Genomic DNA, 16,752 nt, shown 5'->3' with positions numbered 1-16,752 from the left:
AATATATACATATTTTTTTTTCTGTTCCTTTCAATCTAATTAACTCATTTGCTCCCAAAAATATATAACAAATGATCTATTTTAAATATTATCATGGTCCCCAGATTTGTGAATAATGATGAAGCTAGCTATATTCTAATGCTAATTGCTGCAAAACAGAAACAGAATTTTTTTTCCTGATAAAAAAAAAAAAAAGAGATTCTAATCTTTATTTTGGTAGGTTTCATGTTTTTATAGCAATAGAGCAGAATATTCTGTGGGCCTTATAAAATTAGTCAAAATCCAGTAAAACAGCCGGGAGTAAAGGGCGTTGTTGCTTCAGTGAAAATGGCTGGGAGTGAATGAGTTAAAAATAGGCACATGTTGTTTGCAAGCTTTCTACCACAACATTTCAAGAATTTCCCTGAGTTAGTTTGAAACATTATTTAAAGTGTAGATATAATGAGGAAGCAAATGAATGGCGATCATGTATTAAGATTGAAGCAAGGTCAAGTAGTGTTTGCACGGCAACATCTCATTACACTGCCTCCGCATACTGTCAAAGCTGATTGATCCCCCTCCCCGCCCACAATTAATGACACCAGTTGAGGGTTTGACTTGCGGGAATTGAACCAAAAATTGGTTGAGCAAACGCTCGTTTCACCATCTTGCTAGTTAGTCCCAGAGTGCTTTGGTAAAGTGTACAACATAGTTATTCAAGCAAGAGTATATTAATTATTGACATTTTGAACAATACACTTGTGGGCTATACACAGTAGCATTCAGCCGCTAAATGTGCCAGGCAGAAAATGTCCATGGTAAAAGTTGAATGTTCTCATTAAAAGATCTGTTTTTGACAGTGTTTTTTTTTTTGGGGGGGGGGGGGGGGCGTCTACAATATGCAATATGTATGGCAAAAGACACAATATTGTGAGATATTGGCCTATTTTGGAATTAGGACTACTAGTTTTCTTGTTCAGACCATTAAATGCAGTCTGATATGTAATAGAATGGTCAGGCTTTTGAGTACCATTCAAATATCCTTCCAGAAGCGGAACTGCGCCCCATGGAACCACGATATGCTCTTGCGATTTCATTGGGACTCTACAAATTTAATTAAACTATAGTTTGAAGAAATCCAAGTCAGTGGGGGTAAAATATAAGCAGTAGACAAAAAAAAAAAGAAAACAAAACAAAACAGGTGTTTTCTTTAATAAAGTCTCCAAACACTTTCAAACCAATTTACATACACATGCAGTGCAATAAACCTGCCAGGAGCAAAGCACAAAACTATTTTAGCGCTCAGGAATCATACACCATGAAATTAGTCAACTACACACAGTGTGTTCTTGTTTGAAGACTGACTAATCTAAAAAGAGCAACATCCGTCAAATGTTCTATTTTTAAGGGTTTCATTTAAGTTGAATTCACAGACAGAAGCTGAGAGGCATATATAGCTGAATACAGATCGTGCACCAAAAGGTGTTTCTGACTCTGGAATAAAATTTGTCTTTCAGAAAGAATAATGGGACAGGATCATGAAGACATAGCATAGCGTTATGGCATCATTAATCTGCATAGAGAAAGAATAGGACTGGAGACAAAGGGCCTGAAGTTTATATTCACTATATAAACTGCATTACATACAACATTAGATGTAATTATTGATTTTTTTGCTTTTATTAACAAAATGCAGCTTATTCCATTTGCATGCAGCATAACAGCTAAATGCCACTTCACCATGTGTGCTTTGAAACGTTTAAAACTACAACAACTAAACAAACTAATAAAAACTGAACTAAAACAAAGCTTCTTTTTTTTTTTAAGTTGTACAATTGACAAATTAAAACTAACTCAAAATTGCAAAGTTGAAACTAAATAAAAAGTAACTATCATAACAAGTCCAAAATTGTGAGTACTGTTTACAAAATGAAAATGTTAAAAATGTTAGAGGAAAGGAGCAGAAATACACCAAATATATGCAATTATCACATGACAGATATGCAAATATTAGATGAAAAAAAAAATGCAAATACAGACAAAAAATGCATGAACATGAGGTGAAAGATGTGCAAATGTTTGACAAGACAAACAAGTATAGATAGCACTAGATTAAAACTCAGCAAAAAATAGATACAAAACAATTTGCAAATACAACATATTCAAGAAGAAGAAAAATATTTAAATAGTAGGGGAAAAAATCACAAACATCAGACAAAACATGTTATTACACAAAACATCAAAGTAATAAAGTACAAAAAAATAAAAAAAAATAAAAAAAACATTTCTACATTTGTTTTTGTTTTTGCTTGACTTTTAACTGCTAGGATTTCCCCCCACCTTCCTTTCTCATGTTTTCTTTTTTTTCCCATCTAAGAAACTAATTTGGGAACTGCCAGGCTTCCCGTTCTGTCTCCTTCTGATAATTTTTGCTGGTTTTTTTGGGATGAGTTTTGACTGTGAAGACAAATTCCTTGTGCGTTTTTTTCACACTTGGCCAACAAATCGGATTCAGATTTTGTGTTGCGGGTGAAAATAAATTCAAATATGCACGAGTCACTACACTCTCATCATCGTCATATTTAACAGTGCTTGGTTTGTTGTTGTGTGATAATTCTGTTCTGTGGCAGTGTAGCAGCGCAAACTAAGAATTCTTCCTGGCAGAAAGATCTAAGATGTCAGTGCAACAAGGTTTATTATCATCTGTATCCACACACACTGACAGTGAGCAGAAGCGATGGCAACGTTGTATTTACGGAGTGGGTGAAAGGTCAGAGCTGACTCAGGCACAGGAAAGACTCCTTCTAATTGGATGGGGTTTTTTTTTTGGTGAAAAAGACATATTGGATGTTCTCCACTCCTCATTTGACCATTTCTAATGTTTTTTTCATATTAGCTTTTCATTTATTTCCTTCGAGTATTCTCCTTCCCATTGGGTAGAACAATGAGAAATAAATGCTAATTCAATACTTGAACTAACCACGAAAGCCCAACGCAATCCTATGTTATCTCTGAAATTATTTTTGGTCTGAGAGAATTGAAGGTTAATGGAAGAAAAGTGAGGTCTTTAAGGCAAGGATGAAAGTTCCCGCTCTGTAATGAAAAAAAAGAATGGGCCATTTCCACTTTGGAGAGAGCGATGCTATCTTCAAGGTTTAATTCTGTGTAGACTGTTTGGGGATTTGTGCAACATGTAAAAAGTTAGAACAGTGCTTTTTTTGCACAGATTGTGAGGAACGTTACATTACTACGTACATTAATAGACTAAATCTTTGGACTAGTGTTAAACAATCAAATATTTTGTAAAACATTAATGAGCAATTATCCTTTTTAAGCATAGAGTTAGCGGGGATATATATATATTATATATATATATATATATATATATATATATATATATATATATATATATATATATATATATATATATATCGGACGACAATGTGTGCATTCATCAACATTTTTGTCAAATGCTATATGACGTGAAAACTCGAAAAAATAAGTTATGGTATAACGTATAAATACGGGCCACTGGGAAGACGATAGTCGCCACCCCAGGTAGTTATCGCAAGTACGCACGTAAAGGTTTACTTGAGATTATCTTTAGTATTTTGGTCATGCGAGTTTAGGTCTGTGTTTGTTTCCACAGGGAGCAATACAATAAATGAGATCCCAATGAAAATGTCACTGCATAACACCAAAGGAAAGCACGGGTCGGATAAATATATTGTTCTGAATTGCGGAGAATAATGGGCAGATACAAAAAGAGAAGTAATTCTCATTAAAAATAACTGTGGACGTCAGAGAAAGGGCTAGTGTATACAACACAATTAAGAGTTTGTCCATCTTTTGTGCACACTTTTCCGTTAATGCTTTCAGGATAAAAGTGAATGTATGAACAAAAGACGGGCTTTGTGGGTGACCCCCGCACCAATTAAACTGAAACTATATAATGCACCTATGGAAGTGGGTGTGGACAGCAGTGGATCATACAGATGATGAGATGTTAAAAGTGGATGTTGACGCAAGAGGCTTCTTGTGACATCAAACCTCAAACCCGGTACCGAGAAAGTTAAGTCACAGATTCATTTCAATGAAATGAAAGAGACAGGAAACTCAGAATTGGAATTCTAGATTTTAGCATTTTCTTTCAGATTATATTATATTTGTGACTAAACTTTTGAAATGATTCATGTATTAAATGATATTCTGAAATGTGGCTGTTAGGAGTTGCAGCTTTTTTTTATTTTAAGAAATGTCAGGTTACGTTACGCAATAAGATGATAATAAATTAGAATATTTTCAGAATGAACTTGTAATTATTCACACACAAAAAACAAGAACTATTTTGATCTGTCAGTATTTATAGTTAATTAGGCAACGAACATACTGGTGGTCTGGCCCACTTTCGATTTTTAGAAAAATACTTTTTTTTTTCCTGATAAAATAAGATACCCTAATCTTTCTTTTGGTAGGTTTGACGTTTTTATAGCAATAGAAGAACACAATATTCTGTGGGCCTTGCAAAGTCCGTCCAAATCCAGTAAAACAGCCGGGAGCGAAGGGGGTTGCTTCAGTGAAAATGGCTTGGAGTGAATTGAGTTAATTTTTAAGTTAGGAAGAGTAATTTTTCCAGATCCCACTCTGTGCCCCCTCATCGGAGCATCGTTTGGAAGTAGTTTCTTGGTTTACTTGGAAAAGAAAAAACAAAACTTTCAATATGTTTTAAATAAAATGTCACAAGCCAGCTTTAATAGTTGCTACTGGACTGTAGGTGAGTTACTATGCATACTTGGGATTGCTTCTCTCCAACATACTACTCTACCTCACACAATGGCCGTTTTATTGTGAATTTAAGTGCATTGAAATGTCTGTATTCTTTAAAATAGTTTTGAGAGTTTCTACAGCTCTCATTGTTGGCTGCAAATTCTTCAATACAAACGAGGTTCAGCCAAAATGTGTTTACCGCTAATAGTTTTTTTGTATGTACCACCCCCTCCACATACCCAGGTGGTGAAAATCAGCTTACTGGTTACTGCTTAATTCTGCTAGCAGTCGACTGACAGGCAGTCAAGCCGAAAATCAAAACAATAGGCCAACAAAAGCAGACTGTCTGCTTGGCGTAGGTGCAAAAAAAAAAAGCCTGAGTGGGAGCCGGCCTAAAATCACATCAGTTCCTCTGAGCAAGTTGTTGTCTTTGAATCCACAACGGTGAGGCACAAATATAAGCTGCTGATATGGTTTAAAGAGTGTAAATGATCCCTGTGAGGACAGCAGCTAGAGCAGCTCTAGTGAATAATAGTTAAATGTATTGGACTTTGTTGTTTGAAGATTTGTAAGCTTTATGGAGTTATAATAGCAGTTATGTGTATGCGCTTTAGAAAACACCTACAACTTGTGGGCCGTGCCTCATTATCAATTACATCTGACTTTCGAGAACAGAAATCTTCAATTATAAGCACTTTCGAAACGATAAAAGTGCTTCTATTGATTACGGCCTCACTTATATTCACACTGCAGGAGAAGACGACCATCGTGTTTCATTGATGTAACAACGCAGGATGAGTAATAGCCCTTGGGAAGAAATGTTGATGGTTTAACTGGTTATCATTACATTTTAGAATGCTCGCACCTGAAGTTAATTAGCTTCCTCCATGCATTATTTTGACCTTTATATATTGTGCTAGCGTTTAATGCGCTGGCTTCCTTGTCATGCTTTAAAAGGGAAAGTTCTGACTGTGCACTATTTGTCCATTATAAAAAGTGCACATGAGCAGATTGTATGGCAACAGTTTTATATGCCATTTAGTTTTATGAATGTCAGTAAGTTACTGTTGCTAATGGGATGTTGTTAAATCAGGGACACATTTAATGATCGTAGGAACCTCAAAAAATGATTTTTAAAAGATTCTCGTATATTTCTGGCAGTTGCAGAATTCAACAGAAGCCACTTATAAAAGTAGTCCATTATCAGTATCCACTTACTGTATATTAGTATTTATCTTTTCACAGTTTACAAGTTAGAGAGGAACCAAACTTCTCACTTGATTTGTTACCTCAGTAAAGATTTTCCTAATGAGTTTATTGTCTCAATTACTTTATTTTAAGTAAATAATGTTTCTATTTAGAGTAATACTGATAGTAGGACGGGTATTTAAGAGGTGATTACTTTCAAATCGAGATAAAGGAATAACACATTCTGTGATTTTTTTTTTCTTTCCTCTACTAATACCAAAAAAGTTTGACACCAAAATGGCTTCTTCCTTTGTCATTGGAATATGGTGACATTCATGGATATATCCTCGATTCCGTCAAATCGTTCCTGCCATTTTACAGCAAACAACCAAATGCCCGATAGACTTTTGTTGTCACGGTCATGTTTTCATCTGATATAACAACAAAATACTCCCTGTAAACCATACATGCATCAAATAAAACATATCAGGCGATTGTGCGGTCTTTATATGTATACTTTAAATACAGCAGTAACCTTGAACCATTTTAATAGTCACTTCAATCTCCACAATGTGCTCTCCTTTGTTTGCGTTGCTTCTCTGCATGTTTTCATTGCATACCACTTTGTCGCTTCTGGTTTATTTGTTTGTTCTTGATAAGCCGTCAATTAAATACAAGGATGAGGGTACGGCAATCAGTCCTTGAAAATGACATTTGTTTAAAGTTTTGTTTGGTCTTGTTTCAAGTACCTGAAAATTATACTTGGTTAAAAATACAAAAATGTAACTTAACAAAAAAAAAAGTCACCTTGTATGATTTATTATTTGAGTTATAGCGTAAAAGTATCTGATATTTTTATTCAGTAGAAATAGTTACTTTTAAAAAGTATTTTAATTACTTGATTTAAAAAGTAACTTAGATAATTTACTGATTACGTGAGCCTTCTGTATGCTCTAGCATAAAAAACACATTTAAAAAGAAACAACGTATAAATACATGTTTGGGACCATGGGATTATTTAAAATAGAAAATGTTTATACATTAATATACATACTAACGGCACAGTGTTATGAAGACTTTCTCACAGAAGTCTGACTCGTCCCATCACCTCGTTTTACAATACTGCATTCTATTTCTAGATTGTTAGAGTGATTACATTAACGATAGGATAGTAGAATGTGTAAAGTGCACGTGCTCTCGCATGATTGAGGATGGCATGAACTTTTTGACTGAATTATGCCTACCCGGTAGTCGTTCTGTTCATTCCTATAAATGTGCACCGCGGCGGCGTTTATCATGAATAACTGGCAGATGAGTGATCAAAGTAATGACAGGAAAAGCCATGCATATTTCTTGTCTGGTTTTTTTTATGCAAGCTGGTGGTTATCATTAATAACTGTTACTGCCAAGTAACTGTATGACAAGTCTAGGTTTGCATGTAGCTGTGCATGACGTTTCGATTCTGTTGATAAATGATACGCAAGGTGGCAGTTGGAAATAACTTGGCAAGGAAAGCATTATAGTAAATGACCAATTGTGCAGGCCCACCACTTCCAAGCTTACCCGAGAAACCAAAGTGTATTAAACTTGAGCGTGCATAAGCACTCTCGAGCAAACTTTATTGGCCTTTAGATGCCTACTGAGCTGAAACATGTCATGGATTGCCTAGTGTGATATCACCCTAAAATTTTTCTAACCCAAGTCATTAATCTCACTGGCGGCAAAATCAATTGCCGATTAAGTGCCATTGAATCCTCTACTTGCTTGAATTAAGATGTTAAGGGCTTATGTTTTTTCCCCGTTTTTGCTCGTTTGCATATGAATTTTTAAATTGGGTATACATAGAGATTTATGTATTTCTCCAGCTGGAGTTGGGTTTTTAGTATGTCCACTGTACTGGATATATTTAACTTGAAATGCATGTGACATATTTGAAGTAGAGTGGATAGAAAGTAAGAAAGGAACATGATGGGTGACGTGTTGTTCTTCCCGGAAGGAAATTTCTTTAAATCAGTGTCCATATTATATGTTCAGTGAAGGCAAAAAATTAGGAGAGAAGAGTAAGACAGGAATCCCTCTGAAGATTTAACAAGACGCCCCGCTGGGACAAACGTCTGACTTTAAATTATACAGGAGCTGCTGAAGTAGAATAATGGATATTTTGTGTCTTTGGGACCAGGCATGGTTGGCATGATGAAGTTCCAAACTCTCTTATATGAAACATTACTGCCCCGAAGGTCTCGCGCAAAACTTTGTTATCGGTTGATGGCTTTTGTTTACTGTGTTTCAAGAACTGATTGAACAGTATTGGTTGCAGTTGTTTGGGGAGTTTATAGTATTAAAACCCTGAGTGCTTGGCACATTTCTGTTTCATGTCTGAAGGTCACAGCCAACGCTCTAATACTGCCACGCCAGACTTTCACACCGATTACTTTCACTTCACACGGGATTTTGTGTGTCTTTCAATGGCAAAAGGCCATTTCAGTGAGTCTGCGTGCACAATACAGTATACTTTATCTGGATTAGCCTGTCCTGTGCTATAATGCACATCATTAAAACGCCGAAAGTTTAGTTGGGTGCTTTAAAGTCACTGTGACCCCCACTCCACCGCGCAGACTTGCATACTGAGCAGACTTCTGATTGATCTTCCAAAGTAGCCACAATTACAAGCGACGTCCATCCCGTCCCGGAACGATCCCTCGACCTAACTAACCACGGAAACACCCACATGTGAACAGGAGCTATGTTCATTAGATGCAGCCATGCCCTAAAACTGTGATTTAACACGTTTGATCCTGCTGCGCAGCCAGTCACCTCGGACACGAAACTCCACCCATTACTTAGTATGCATATCACAGCGATTGCCTAGAATGCAGAAGAGATGACGAAAAAGAATAATGTAATGCAGAAAAAAAGGACGTTTGACGAAGGTCGCAGACAAAAGCCATTCACTACCGTAATATACGTAAGTGCGGAGAGAGAGAAAAACGGCTGATTATACACGGGTGCTTGTTATACACGGGATTTTATGGTAGTTGGTTTCTCTCACTATTTCCTTTGGTAATCACAAAAATTCTACTCGGGGGTGGGGCCAAATTAGCCAGTTGATGAACACATCCAAACCTTGGTAGGTTTTTACTCTGGCTCCAAAGGAACTGCCCAACTACCACATGAACAAAGGGTTATCATTGATGTGATGTAACTATGTAAAAGTGTTCATTGTGCATACATTTGAAATTCAACGTTCAAACCAGAGAAAGTTAACTATAGTTTTGAAAGAATCCTTATGAACCATCATGGAATACAAAACATAGCAGCCTTCAATCAAAAACATCCTTCTCGTTCACCTTGCCCTGGCCAAAACACGTTTTATTGGACGAGAAATCATTAAAAAAGTCTCTCAGACAGTGGAGCTCTGGGCCCAAGCAAAAGAAAACTGATTTAGCGCCATGCTCTCAAGACAATAATAAACTAATACAGGGAGGTGCAATGGAACCATAGAAAGCACAAAGAACCACAGCATCCTTCAGAAGACCTCCAACAGTCTGCTCCACACTCACTGCACTGCTCCCCGTAGTCCCCTTCATTTTCAGACTTATATGTTATGTGGAAAAGGTGATGAAATCTGGGAAAAAAAACTGCCCAATGTGTTACGTGTTATGGTAGGATGATTGAGTCTTGGGTGTTTTTTAGGGGGGTTAGACTCTTAAGTTATTTTGTGCTCAAGCTGCCGTAAGAGACAAATGAAAGTGTTCATTCATCCCTACGGTTTTACTTTTTTTTAAATGTTTTATTATATCTTTGACATGTATGTTGATATCTTGGAGTGTGCAGGTGATCTGTGGGAATCATCTCGTGTCAGCGAGTAGTGGGCTCATGATCTGACCCTATTTCTCCTACCACCAACCAAATATGGCTGCCCTTGTCAGTGTTGAACATGATATCCATTGTTGAACGGAGCATACGCCTTACTTCAATTTGAACATACAGCCGACAGGTCAGAGTAAAATAAGAGTTCACAAGTAGCTCAGCCAAATGAATGGCACGCTGTATATCCATGTTTGAAAAGATAGACTGATTGAAATGTTATATGTATATATATGTTATATAAAGAGCTTTTTTTTTTTTTTTGGGTTGCAGCTAGCGAGTATTTTGACATTCGGATAGCCTACTGGAAGTTCTATTTAATAATAGATCAAATGAAAAATGTATAATCTATTATATGTACACTCTAAAAACAGTTGGGTGAAAAGTAACCCAATTATGGATCAAAAATGGAATGATCAATGTTATGATCTGGTTTGTTAAAATTGATCAGTAGGAAGTGTGCAATCATTTTCGCCTAGTCCGACAGTTCAATTTGGCACTAGGTTAGCAGATTAGCTGCTAGCTATTAGCCGCTGGTAACAGGCAACATATTATACAATATTAGCGTAATTACAGCAATTATATAATTATTTTTTAGCGGCCTTAATTGGCGACCAACCACAATTTCAGGATGATGTGTTGTTGTTGGTGGCAACAGTTAGTGACGGCAAAGTAAAGTTGGCTAAGGCTATTGACTAGTTTCATCTGTACATTGAATTTAAGAGCGCTCTTTTGTTCTGAAGTGTAACAATCCATTTGCGCAGAATTCTCAGGGTGAACTATTGTTACCATATTATTTTTAATAATTTATATAATCGATTATGTTTTATATACAGTGGAATTAATGCTTTGCCAGTTTCCGTTATTACATGTTATACACCAACTATATCACCCCATATCAATTTTACGAAGTAATCTGGCAGAGAAGCCTCCCTTGAGTTAGTGTGTCCTATGATAAAACCATGTGATCCCAAATGACTTTGCCCTTAACAACAGTAGAAGTGCTTGCTAAGCAAGAACCCTCATTACGATCCAGATCAGGTGACACATTAAGTGTTTGTGAAGTATGGTCCGCAATTCCTTTTTCCAAAGCCTGGAAATGAAGTTCCTTGTTCCTACAATGACGATGCTGGTCCGATTTTTTTTATTTTTATTGGCCAACAATTTGGTGAAGTGTTGCTCACATAAACGTCCTCTTCGAGCACTGTTAGTTATATATGCAGCACTTTCAAATCTCTATCACAGCCTCATTAAATGTGAAATAATAGTGTAAACAGTACACTATCCAAACAAGACAACAATTAGATTGCCGATTACATTGACCCACTTTTAGCAATGCTTAGTCCGGCAATTTTTCGAAGTTTCCCGTCATTCTTCAATCATCAACAAAGCGAGGCCTGTCATTGATACATTGACTTTCCGTTAATATTGATGGAATGCCCAGCTCTGATATATAATTTTAAATGACTGAAGTATTGTGCACAAGTAAGAACTACTTAAAAGAATACAAACGGAATAAAATACGGACATCTGTGTTTATAGGGAACACTTAGCCAAAGGAGTAAGAGATAAACATGAATAAAAAGCTTCAAAAAGTATCTCATAGTTCCAGAAGTACATAAACGCTTATAATTGTGTTGCTTTATTTGTGAGCACTGGGCCTTTTTTTTGCTAATTTGCATGCTCAAATGTTCCCATCCTAATAATCGAAGGTACTCAGGTTCACTCTGTGTCGATGTACTTACAGGTTCACGGGCCCAAACCTTCCCTCCCCTATTATTAGCAGCAAGAACTGGCTCCGTCTGCATTTTACATCCGATGGCAACCACAAGCTAAAAGGTTTCAGTGCCCAATATCAAGGTAGGATGATGTGAATCACAACATGTGTCACTACTTTTAACATTTATTTCACTGACATCCTTTTACAACCCAACTTTTTTCAAGGTTCTAAATCCGCCCAGAACATTCACTTATCGAGGAATTATTTAGAAGCAGGTTAAAGTTATTATGGATTGCAGTGCAATTTATAACCATTATGCCCCAGAGAGAGGACGTACTTTTCCCATTTTTGGGCACTCCGTAGCTGCTCGCCTATTGAGCTGCACCCCAAGCGCAAAATCTGAACCTGCGAACTTGTGTCAAAAAATAATTCATAATATAAGAGGGCGACAAATCTGCTGAGCCACACTCATGTTCCCAGGGAAATAAAATGTTAATGACCTTACTTTTCATTTTGTTCCACTTTCAAGACGACACTGAACAGAGAAGATGATGTCAAGCCCAGTAGAGGAAAAGATGAAAGCGTGAATGCCAAGATTTTTCTTTTCTTTTTTTGTGCAAATTGTCATCAGTATTGCCGTTTTTAATTTGAAATGATTTATCATCCACCCATAGGTTATTCACTTATATATCCACTGTACGTTGACGCCTAAATGCAATCCCTCCCTCTACCGCTGCCATTTCTCATGCTATTAAACGTTGAGGTTCATGGGCCAACTCAGAGAAAGGATGAGCTGGGAGAAATGGATTATTCTCCTCAAAAAAAGCTGCTCTCTATGGATGTTTGGCTTTCAGAGGCAGTGGGAAAAGGCAGACAAATAAAGAGGAATGTCAGACAGAACCATGTAGAATGCAAAGAGGGAATGGGAGGTTGGGATTACAGGGTCACTTATAAAAAAAAAGAAAAAGAAAAAAAAAAGAAAATCCAAACAAAATGAAAACTTCACACTTCAATATAATTAATCACGTTTGGTCATTCACCACCCGCCACTGGCCATTTGCATGCTGACAATTCTCATAAATCCACAGCAAGCCTCACTGGAGAGATTGTAGAATGTTTGCACTCATTAAATCACTCTCATTCTCAGAGACTTTGGTTGAAGCACCAGACGTTTCATGGATACACTTTATTCTTTTTTTCCTTTTTTTTGTCAGCGTAATCAAATAAACTACACCTTACCTGCCAGGAACTGACAAAGTAATCAAACTAAATTAGTGTCGAAGAGTAGAGATACTTTTATGTTGTTTTTGAAATTCCTCTTCAAATGTTCATTGACAGACTATCAGCATTTATTTTCTTAATTTGTCTTTCTTTATCGTTAGTCTCCCTGGGATTATATTACATATAAGTATATAATTATGCTATTATTACATTTTGTCAAAATTAGTTTTATTTGTTCTGTGACACCCATTGTTTCAAAACAGTACATATATATATATATATATATATATATATATATATATATATATATATATATATATATATATATATATATATATATAAATACATATACATATATATATATATATATATATATATATATATATATATATATATATATATATATATATATATATATATATATATATATAAATACATATACATATATATATATATATATATATATATATATATATATATATATATATATATATATATATATATATATATATATATATATAAATACATATATATATATATATGTGTGTGTCTATATATATATATATATGTGTGTATATAATGATTTTTTTTCCCTCTCCAGTGAAGAAAATGACCGAGCTGAAGTCTCGAGGTGTAAAGATGTTACCAAGCAAAGACAACTACCACAAGATATCAGTGTGTAAGTCAATAAAAATACTATTGGTGGCTTTGCAAATTGTTTTGTTTACTAATAACACTGGTCCACAAATGTACTTAATATTTTTGTCAGGGATGCAAGTAAAGTATTATGCCATATATTGTAATGTAATTTAAAAAATAAAATGATGTGGTTTTCAATGTGCATGTTTTTACTGCAGTATCTCAAATGGGTGTTGCACAAGGACACAACATGTGTCCTGATCCTGGCATCCCAGATCGGGGCAAAAGAAAAGGCTCGGACTTCAGGTAAAAAACAAAGAATCCTGTCAACGTGTTGAATATTTAGATGGGAACTTGTCTTGCCATCACAAGATTCTCCCTGATTGTATGCCTCCTGCCCACAGGCGAGGAGCCACCGTGCATTTTTCCTGCGACGAAGGTTACGAGCTGCAGGGCTCCAAGAGCATCAGTTGTTTGAGAGTGACGGACAGCTACGTGGGCTGGAGTGACGAGCGGCCCATCTGCAGAGGCAAGTGTTGAAACGGTGCTTGACCATGTTGGCATTGGAGAAATGGAGGTCACCACATTATGCCCCATGTTTTACGTCATCGTTACGAAGGTTTCAGGATTTTAATATGGTGCTGCGAGTCTGTGTTTGAAATATTTCATTTTATGTAGCACAAAAGATTTGGCAAAGCCTCCCTCCTTTCAATCTTCCAATTTTTATTTCCATGGGAAAAATAAACCAGCTTTGATGTGATGTGTAAATGTGAGAGCCAACCTCTCCAATGGGATTTCCTATTCATTATTTTGTGTTGGACTGGGTAAGCGGTTTGGAAAATGGATGGATGGGAGGATGATCCAATTAAATCACAGAACTCAGTCAGTGATGTAACAAGAGGCCAATAAACAAATGCTGAATTAAGAAACATTTGATGGTCATAGGTTCTGTGTTTGTTTATTTGCTTTAATTGTTTAATGGAAAAAAATATATATCAAAAAGAAATGTGTGTATACGGAGTGTAACAAAAAATGGATATCAAGAAAACAAAAAAAATAAAGAACACAAATTAAATCGTCTTTTATTGGCGAGATATATTTTAGAAGGAAAGGGAACATTTACACGATTGACAAGTTAATTCAAATGTATGAACATTGACAACAAAAAAGTCATCGTATCAAGTCAAACCGAATCAAATCGTTCCTCTTTCAAATCGAACCATCCCTGTTTTGTTTTTTATATGCGTCACTTTCAAGGTCAGAACAACTATTACGAATGTCTTTGCTGCGGCTTTTCTCAGTGTTTTTTTTATTTTATTTTATTTTTTACCACGACTCACGTTCAGGTTTTTAAAAATAATTGTATTCACTTTAAGGTACACACGCACACACACACTTCCCTTCAAGCACTCATTGAAATTCTGCTTTAATTTGAAAGGATGTTTAACAGCTCTACCATGCAGATCCCCGCAGGCCTTGATAACAAAAGTCACATTGTCCTTTGAAGGATGGGCTGCTTCAAAGTTTTCACAGTCCCACTGCACTGACGACCTATTGTTGTACTAACAGATTGCTTTGTTGTCTCCACATTAGTTAGGGTTTCTTATGATTGTGTGTATCGCTGGCTTGCATATACAGAAATAAATGTCAAAGCTCCCCTCCGGATGTGTTTTAGTTCCAACGTTGGAGATTTGCAAGTCGTCCTTTGCAATGTTAGTTAGGTGCCGCTCGCAAATTGTATTATTTTTATTGTTGTTGTACTCGTAGCAGTAGCTTCCACCCCGTGGTGGAAGCTTGAAAACTGTAAAATCTAAGACTACAGTGTGATTTGAAACTTTACTCCTTTCCAGACCGTATTTTGTGGCAACTGCAGTTAGATCTAATCTGCTGAACAAATATATTTCTCTGCATAGCAAACTTGAAACTGTCTTCTTAGAAGTAGGCTAATACTATTTACGGTTCTTTATATATGACTGTCATATACAAATAACCTGAAACAACAACTATTTTTCTCCTAAAATGAATGGTTTAACGCTGTGAGTATTCATTGAAGTATCTGCCGTACGCATTGTATTTCTGGTGGTGCAAAACCTTGAAGCTCCATTTCGAAGCCTCCCTGTGAAGGGAAGCATCTTACTTGCGTCTGACATTAAATATGGGAGTCTGGGAGCTCTCACAAAGTTTTATTTCTCAAAGTTATGATTGCAGTCATAAATCAAAGTTGACTCTTGCATGGCATCAAGGATTTTCGCAGACAAGAGACCGCAAAAAAAAAAAAAAGACAGTGGCTTTCCTGTACTTTTCAGATTTTGACCATCCTATATTTAATACCAGCAAAAACAGAATGTATCGCTTTGTCGTCTGTACTATATATAACACTTTTATGTTTAAGAATTAACCCCTGAGGGAGTCCATATGGAGCTGATTCAAGTTAACCAAGAGGACCAGATAATGATGTACTAATACGACTGTAAGAAATCCAATTTAGATATGTGCCTCCGAGGCCTAACCACCAATGAAGGAACTGAAGGGTTTCATGATTAACTTTATCGAAAGCTGCACTTAAGTCAAGAAGTATCGCAGTACAAACTTCAGGGATGATCTAATGCTGATCACTGCAGTTTCCACGGTGATAAACTTTTACGTATTTCCTCCCTCTGTCTTCTTTTAGCTCCAATGTGTGGAGGTCAATTAAAAGGACCGAGTGGTGTCATGACATCTCCAAACTACCCGGTCCAGTACGACAACAATGCTAACTGCACTTGGGTCATCACTGTGACAGACACGTCTAAGGTAGGACTCAATAATAAAACAACAAATCTATCTCACGGTTTCCCAGGGTGTATTAAATGTTGTGTTAAACTGCAATACAAATCAAAAGATACTGCCTAACGTATCTCTTTCGAAGAGTGTCATGGGCAAACAATTCCCTTACACACCTGAATCATTTCATGCTTTAGCCAATTCCTACGATATCATTTGGAGGCTTTCCCAACTCACCACATGACGCAGGTTCTTTTTGTAGAACAATATTAGCGATAAGGAAAATGAGAAAGGAGGATGAGTCCGCACTGGTAACAGGCCAGTCAGAGACAAATTGACTTGTTTGAGACACTTTTGGTCAGGCGGGAATGTTAGAAAAATAGAAAGAATGAAAAAAGACAAGAAGATTTTGCAAGTAGGTGTTTCAACCACCAATAAGGCCACCCAGTCTCACAGGTCATCTTTAATAGAGTAATTCTGAAAACTGCGAACTGCTTCTTGCTTTGTTCTGCAAGCGTATTGGATGCTAGCAAGTGCTATGTGAGTGTGTTAGTGATGACCGAACTCCCCCGGCTTTTAGGCTAGGGGTTAGCATACTGGACTCAATC

At 36.4% G+C, this 16,752-nt stretch overlaps 1 protein-coding gene across 1 annotated transcript in view; it reads left to right on the top strand.

The window, feature by feature from the left end:
• The window catches only part of csmd2 (CUB and Sushi multiple domains 2), a 172,471-nt gene that overhangs the window by 72,227 nt on the left and 83,492 nt on the right, over window positions 1-16,752 (top strand). The window contains exons 6-10 of the mRNA XM_086062042.1: window positions 11,549-11,661; window positions 13,344-13,421; window positions 13,600-13,687; window positions 13,786-13,910; window positions 16,053-16,174. Coding sequence (XP_085918168.1) covers window positions 11,549-11,661; window positions 13,344-13,421; window positions 13,600-13,687; window positions 13,786-13,910; window positions 16,053-16,174 — 526 coding nt within the window. The remainder of the gene's footprint in view (window positions 1-11,548; window positions 11,662-13,343; window positions 13,422-13,599; window positions 13,688-13,785; window positions 13,911-16,052; window positions 16,175-16,752) is intronic.

This window comes from Leptonotus elevatus, chromosome 19, assembly GCF_054856555.1.
Source record: "Leptonotus elevatus isolate MCC_2025b chromosome 19, RoL_Lele_1.0, whole genome shotgun sequence".
In the NCBI taxonomy this organism is placed as follows: domain Eukaryota; kingdom Metazoa; phylum Chordata; class Actinopteri; order Syngnathiformes; family Syngnathidae; genus Leptonotus; species Leptonotus elevatus.
The sequence above is the reverse complement of the archived record's forward strand: the minus strand, read 5'-3'. Positions and strand labels throughout refer to the sequence as shown.